The sequence below is a fragment of the Chanodichthys erythropterus genome, chromosome 19 (genome assembly GCF_024489055.1).
Source record: "Chanodichthys erythropterus isolate Z2021 chromosome 19, ASM2448905v1, whole genome shotgun sequence".
NCBI classification, from domain to species: domain Eukaryota; kingdom Metazoa; phylum Chordata; class Actinopteri; order Cypriniformes; family Xenocyprididae; genus Chanodichthys; species Chanodichthys erythropterus.
Genome location: NC_090239.1, coordinates 455,491 through 463,201, shown reverse-complemented (window position 1 = coordinate 463,201; position 7,711 = coordinate 455,491). Strand labels below are relative to the sequence as shown.

The window sequence follows — 7,711 nt, the reverse complement described above, 5'->3', positions numbered from 1 at the left end:
CTAGTAACTTTATTTTAGTGCCGTAGTTACTACATGTGCTTACTATAGTAATAACAGTAAATTATGCATAAGTACAAGTAACTAACCCTAAACCAAACCCTAACCCCAACTGTAACTCTATAGTAAGTACATGTAGTTAATTAATAGTTATTTGAGTAATTACAATGTAACTGTAAAATAAATTGTAACCCAAAATCTTTAACACATTTTTAATAATATTTGAAGAAAGGGTTAATGTCACTTTTGGCCTCTACTGTATGATATTATGCACACTACTCATGTGTTATTTCATAATTCTGATGACTTTTTTTAATTTGCGTCAGAGAGTGTGTCCAAACGTTTGACGTGTTTAAATCAAAATAGACGTGCAGGGAGTTTTCTGAATGATTAAATGTCGCTTTGCTCCGTCAAGCTTTTTCTTCCATGATGAACACGAACCTGTGATTGTCCATGAATTATTGATCATAAAGACTTGCTAAATTAAACCACTAAATAAATCTGTCATTTCTTCTGATATTCAGACAAATTGAATGTGAAGGAACAGTTTGATGCTCTTTTGGAGAAATATATTGATGGACGTTTTATTTTCAGCAGGAAAACTGATATTTCTTTTATATTGTCGAAAACAAACCATCTGTTTATGAACAGAGCAGAACTTCATGAACCTTTAAATAAATTCATATGCTATTTTATATGCTTAATTGAATGAGCATGAACTAATGATGTGTCATATTAATGATTTACTAATATTGTTTCCATTAGGTTTTGATCATGTAAACAAATTTTTAATTCATTTTAATATTATCTATAACAAGGAACAAAACATTTTAAATGTTTTTTCCCTTTATATATAAAATGTATACCTATTCTATTTATTTTAGATCTCAGATCTATTATTTTTTTATGACCTGATTTATTTAATACTTGTAAAAAGTCATTAAAAAAAAGCTAGCCTCATAAGCTTAAAATGTTCTGGGAAATAAAATGGAAGTATTTTAACACGAAAACACTCAGACTTGCACTCATAAATCAAATAAATGTTTGAATTAGTTGTATTTAGAGTTCCTAAATTATTTTCATGATTTGCCATCATTGCTTTTTTCTTTTGTCAAATAAACTTTGATAATTAATGTGGTTCAGATAACATAATATTTTGAGTTATCGTTGATTAAACCAATCGCCTTCATTGTATGAACTCAATTTTAAGGCAACCACCTAACTTACTTTTATTATTAATAATATTATTATTATTAAAAGTTACAATTAAGCACATACGGCGATGTAGATGATAAATCGAGCCAAACGCAATGTTTAAAATCTTGTTTTTAGTGTCCAAATAAAGCAATGCTGTAGATTCGACATACAGAAGTCAGATAGACAAATAAACAGACTGAACTGAGTTACTCTTTAATTGCTGTCGTTTTTCCCTGAGTTGCACAGTAAAAACAGTTCTCCCCCACAAACGTTCAAATATAAGTATTCAAGTAAATTTAGAAATAAACATGCAAATTTTGGCTAAGAGACATTACACAGTGCGGCTTGGCTTCAGTCGAGGGTCGTTGTATATAAGAGAAGTATCATGTTTAAATAAAGCCATGTGAGTCTTGTTGAAATGTTTTTATTTCATTTGCTTTAAAGCTATAACTTTAATAAATAATGGTCCACTAGTCCTGAGGCGAACGAAAGCATATAAAAATCACTGATATCCGAGGCCGGGCGCAGTGGTCAGTCTCTGTCCGTACAGCGTGTACGGTGAGTAAAACGGGCCCGTGGCTGCGGGCACCGGCACCGGCGCGCCCGGGCTTTTGGCGTACGGGTGGTACCGCGTGCCGAGCCCCAGCGTGTGATGCGGGGTCCTGAGCGCCAGCGGGGCTCCGGGCATGTGACAGGCCGGAAGAGTTAAAGAGTTGGGGTATCCCGACACGAGCTTCTCCGCGAACGCCGTGTGAGTCCGCAAATGGGCCAGAAGCTCCTCGGAGCTGGAGAAGCGCTTGTCGCAGGGTCCGTTGGCGGACACCCAGTTGCAGATGTGCTGCTGGGACTCGTTGGGGAGCATGAAGCCGTACGGGTACAACGGGTGTCCGGGGAACGAGGGCGGGTGCAGAGCGGCGCTGGGATACATGAGGGGGTATCCAGACTTGCTGTCGTGCGAGCTGCTGGATGATAGATGGCTGGCGCAGTGGTAGCTCAGGCAGAACGGGTCTCTGCACAGGCTGCTGGACATGATGGATGGCGGAGAGGCTCCGGCGAGGGGACTCGACCCCGCCTTGCTGCTGAGAGCGCCGGACAGCTGAGCATTAATCAACTGACTGCCGCCGCCGGCCTTGCTCGGGTCCAGAGAGAGGAAGGGCTGCGGGTAGCCGGCGTACGCTCCGGGATAGGGGGAGATGGGGAACACGGCGTGGCCGGGTCTGAAGGGTGAAACCGGCGCCACGAGTCCCGAGCCGAGAGCGGACGAGGCCGAGGATGTGGGAGCGCTGTCGGGCGTGACCGGTTTGGAAACGTCCTGCGGTTTGTTTGCCTCGCTGTTGCTCTCGGTTCTCAGTTCCGGAGTGGAGCTTTTACGTGCTTCGCTTTCCTTTTTCCCTGTTTTATCCACGGACTCCGTCCGTCCAGGTTGCGGGGAGACGGAGCTGCAGGAGCTCGGACTGCCCGTCCGCGGCGTGACCGGCCTGCAGGTGGCGCTCGGTACCCGGAAACCAGATTTATCTCCACCCGTGTCTTTTCTCTCTGATGACTTGGAGTATGGCTTGAAACTAGACTTATCCTCGGCTCCGATGTCGCTGATCTTCAGCGGACTGGATTTGCTGTCCTTGTCCTGGACGACCGCAGAGAGTTTGGTCGAGGACGGGGGATCCGACTTCCCGATTTGGGAGCATGTTTGTGCGAGGAGGGCGAGTGGACTCTTCTTGGCATCCAACTGTGAAAACAGACAGTTTTAGGAGTGTGCTAGCTTTAAAATAACACCTACAGAAAATATTGATGCTTTCCACATTAATGTGCATTAAATCAATGACATTTTGTAGGATAAAAAAGGTGCTTAGTGTTGATTTACGTGAGGCACGACTCGAGAATCTTAAATCTAGAATGCTGCAGAGACATTAAATCAAATGTCATGAGGGTTTTATTATATCTCTCTGTACATGCAATAAAATGTGTTTCCATATGGCAACATGTATAGTTTTCCTTCACTTTGTGTAGCTAAAGAAAAAACTGCATTGTGTGAAGTAGGTCAGTTCTTAAGGAAACCATTAACATGACATCTGATGTTTGTTTTTGCATCCGTGACTCAAACTTGACTAAAAAAACATGCATAAATAGTGTAAAGTAAAATGCATTTTTATTCACAAAGCAATTTTGCCTTTGTATAGAAAATATGAACTTTGTCATAGGGCAACTGTTCAGAAATGCTGAAGTTTATAGTAGCCTAATTATTTATGCGTAAAAACATTCTCTAAGGTTGCGCGTAAAAGCTTTTATCGTCACTATAAAATTATAATTATTCACTTGTTTTGAGTTTTTAAGTTCGAAATGTATATTAATGCACAAAATACACATTAAATTAATTTTACTATAAATTAATACTTTTTTTGAGTTGCCATATTATAAGTGTTATCAAAAAAATAATACTTCCATTTATAATCGGATTATTTTATAAAGAAGAAGAAAATGGTTTTAACACTAAAGGGTTAATTATAAGCTCTGGTGAATATTATTGTATTTTCTACATGCATTCAGTTGAAAATAAAAAGCTCGAAGGTGAGAATGTCCTCTTTACCTCGATGGGGCTGACGGGGGTGGACGGCAGCGGCTGCAGATAGTCCGGGTGCAGGATGTGTCCGGTGCGCGCGCTCAGCATTTTCAACACTTTCACGGGCAAACGGCTCGCCTGGCGCTGCGGGTCTGCGGGAGGCAGTGAGTGCGGGAACGGGTTAAGGTTTCGCTTCTTGTCCCACACTAGATCAACCACACTAAACACAGCAGACTCCGTAGGCAATGTGATCATGTCCCACTTCTCTCTGCGTAATCTGGAAACGCATCTGTAGATGGACAAAAAGTATCTCCCAAGAAGACAAACAAATGTTTTCAAGTATATAAAATCACACACACACAAAATATAATCCTCAAAGGTTGTTGCTGGGGAGCAGAGAGAGTTCGGAGCGCATCTTATCTTCCGCGTCGCGCACTCACACTGAGCTCAGCTCACATACCTCGCGTTCACGCGCACCCGAGATTAAAGCCTTCCCCGCCGTCCAATCATATCGCTGCGTGAGGTGATTGACAGGTCCAGGGGATGTGTAGCGTCACCGTTGTGGGCGTTTGTTTTGGCCATGTTGAGGAGGTAAAAACAACCTCTCATCAATAAGCTACATAAATACATCCTATCTTGTTATAAAACGAATCCAGTATGATAATTCTGTTCATTTAATGTGAACACTGAAAAAGCGGAGCAGGTTTATTAATATATCCTAAACATGAGTGACGGCTCAAAGGCAGGTCAGATGACTTCACTAGTCATCTCATTCTGATATTAGATATGTCTGCTGCTATAAACTATGTAATGCAGAGACTTTAACCGGCCCCAATAAAAAACATTATACTCTGATGACACGTCAAATATTTTCAAAAACCATAAACCCAAAGCGTATGAAATTAATTAGAGAAGGAATCATAAATGTCATATCTGGTGATTAAAATGCAAATAAATGGTATTGCGAAGTGTTGGGTGAATTTTAACACAATCAGATAAACCAATAGAACTCCATCCATCCATCGCTAGGTTAAAAACTACACAGCAATTGGGTTGTTTTAACCTGGCAATTGGGTTAAAAAAATTTAACACAGCAATTGGGTTAAATTTTATTTTAACCCAGGAATTGGGTGGTTTAGCCTGGCAATTGGGTTATATTTTATTTAACCCAGCAATTGGGTTAAAAAATTTGTAACCCAGCAATTGAGTTGTTTTAACCCAGCAATTTGGGTTCAAAAACATTTTACCCAGCAACTGTGTTGTTTTAACCCAGCAATTGAGTTAATTTTTTTTTAACCTTGCAAACTTGGTTGTTTTAACCCGGCAATTGGGTTCAATTTTATTTAACCCAGGAATTGGGTTGTTTTAACCCAGCAATTGAGTTTTTTTAACCCAGCAATTTGGGTTAAAAAGTAACCCAGCAACTGGGTTGTTTTAACCCGGCAATTTGGGTTAAAAAGTAACCCAGCAACTGGGTTGTTTTAACCCGGCAATTGGGTTAAATTTTTTTAACCTTGCAAATTTGGTTGTTTTAACCCAGCAATTGGGTTAAAAAAAAATTAACCTTGCAAACTTGGTTGTTTTAACCCGGCAATTGGATTACATTTTATTTAAACCAGGAATTGGGTTGTTTTAACCCAGCAATTGAGTTGTTTTAACCCAGCAATTTGGGTTAAAAAAAATTTAACCCAGCAACTGGGTTGTTTTAACCCGGCAATTGGGTTACATTTTATTTAACCTTGCAAACTTGGTTGTTTTAATCCAGCAATTGGGTTAAAATTTTTTTAACCTTGCAAACTTGGTTGTTTTAACCCGGCAATTGGGTTAAATTTTATTTAACCCAGGAATTGGGTTGTTTTAACCCAGCAATTGAGTTGTTTTAACCCAGCAATTTGGGTTAAAAAAAATTTAACCCAGCAACTGGGTTGTTTTAACCCGGCAATTGGGTTACATTTTATTTAACCTTGCAAACTTGGTTGTTTTAACCTGGTAATTGGGTCAATTTTTTTTAACCCGGCAATTGGGTTACATTTTATTTAACCCAGGAATTGGGTTGTTTTAACCCAGCAATTTGGGTTAAAAAAATGTAACCCAGCAACTGGGTTGTTTTAACCCGGCAATTGGGTTACATTTTTTTAACCCAGTAATTGGGTTGTTTTAACCTGGCAATTGGGTTAAAAAAATTTGACCCAGCAATTAAATCAGATACATAATCACTAGAGTCAACAAAAGGTGAACATTAATAAGCAATTTAATAAATGTTAATTTCCAACCTATTTTGGGTTAATTTAAAGCCAGCCATACAGTAATTTTTAAACAATAGTTGAGTTAAATAAAACTGCCCAGCAGGTTGGGCAAACATTTAACCCAAACACTGGGTTAAAACAACTCAATTGCAGGGTTTGTCCATATTTAACACAGTTTGAATTGTTTTTATCCCAGCATTTTAGTATCTATCTATCTATCTATCTATCTATCTATCTATCTATCTATCTATCTATCTATCTATCTATCTATCTATCTATCTATCTATCTATCTATCTATCTATCTATCTATCTATCTATCTATCTATCTATCTATCTATCTATCTATCTATCTATCTATCTATCTATATTAATTGTTTACTAATCCAGTGTTGATTGTTATGAATTAAAGCGCGCTCCGGAGCCGCTGATGGATGTGCGGCAGATGCTGATGGATGAGCGGGGGTTGCTGTTCTCGGCGGCGTCTGTCAGCTCTCGGTTCTGCCCGTGAGTTATTAGGGCCAGAAACTCCCCCTTTATTGTGCGGGTGATGGATGACGCCCAGCACACGGGCGTTATTCCATAATGGGAACACATTTCAGACGGGCCATATTTCACCACATTTAAGTAGAAAGTTTTGAACGCCTCCTCGATATTTCACATCCCTCTGGCATATTTATGGAAAACTCCACGCATGCAAATGTAATTACACACTGCAGCCTGTAGGACTGAACAGTGGCACCAAACACACAGTGCAGGTACAGTTTTATTAAAGCAAAAGCTGCTGATTTGTTTTATAAATTGAACTCTGGAGTTCAGTGAATGATAACAGTTTAATATGAGTTCATTTATTTACATTTTTCAACAAGCCTTCAAACTTGTGTTTGATCTTCTGGCTCGAAAATAGTGCTGCTACTAATAATATCAATCCGTTAGTAACCGACAGTAATTGAGTGTATTGCTTTTATTGGGAATAGGGAGCTCAGGAGAGATGTTCATTTGGTAGAGAAGGATCATCTGAAGCTCTGCTCATTATCTTCAGCTCATTAATCTACGCCAGAGACGCATCGAGCCGGACCTGATGGGGTGCTGAAGAACGAGAAAATGCCATTAACCAGCGCAGAACACGTGCAAATATATGGAGAGCTGGTTTCCCTGGATGGCGTGTAAATACATAAACCTGCGCACAAACAAGGGGGAGAAAACACCGTCCTGCTCTTCCTTCTCTTGTAATCCTAACATGAAAACATGCAGTCATTCTTGTGCTAAAGGAGGGGTCAGTTTAACAAACAAATGTGCATTCAAGAAGTTCAGATTAGTCAAGTGTTGTGGTGTTAAAGGTATTATGCCGCTTTTCACAAGGTGTTCCCAGAATGTGTCTGTGAAGTTTCAGCTCAAAATACGCCACCGATCATTTATTATAGCATATTTTAAATTCTCATTTTTGAGTGGAAGGAAAAAGATGCTGTTTTAGTGCATGCATCTTAATATGCAAATGAGCTGCTGCTCCCCGCCCCCTTTCCAGAAGAGGATTGAGACACTTAAAGTCAGACTTCATTTGTCTGAATGTTTGATATTTTGTTCTGAGGAAAGCTGCAGCAGATGACGGTTGATTTTGATATTTTGTTATCTAACATTCACACACGTTTAAGTGTCACATGAGTGTCTAAATACATTTTTAAGGGGGTCGCCGTCTCATTCCAGGCGCTTAACGGC

At 39.8% G+C, this 7,711-nt stretch overlaps 1 protein-coding gene across 1 annotated transcript; it reads right to left on the bottom strand.

Annotated features, from left to right (window-relative positions):
- LOC137007661 (zinc finger protein 503-like) lies at nt 1-4,191 on the bottom strand. The gene is made up of 2 exons (XM_067369267.1): nt 3,779-4,191; nt 1-2,920 (listed from the first exon to the last, which is right to left on the bottom strand). The coding sequence occupies exons 1-2, from the start codon at nt 4,004-4,006 to the stop codon at nt 1,697-1,699; spliced, it is 1,452 nt and encodes a 483-aa protein (XP_067225368.1). The 5' UTR covers nt 4,007-4,191; the 3' UTR covers nt 1-1,696.
- Between the last annotated feature and the right edge of the window lie 3,520 nt (nt 4,192-7,711).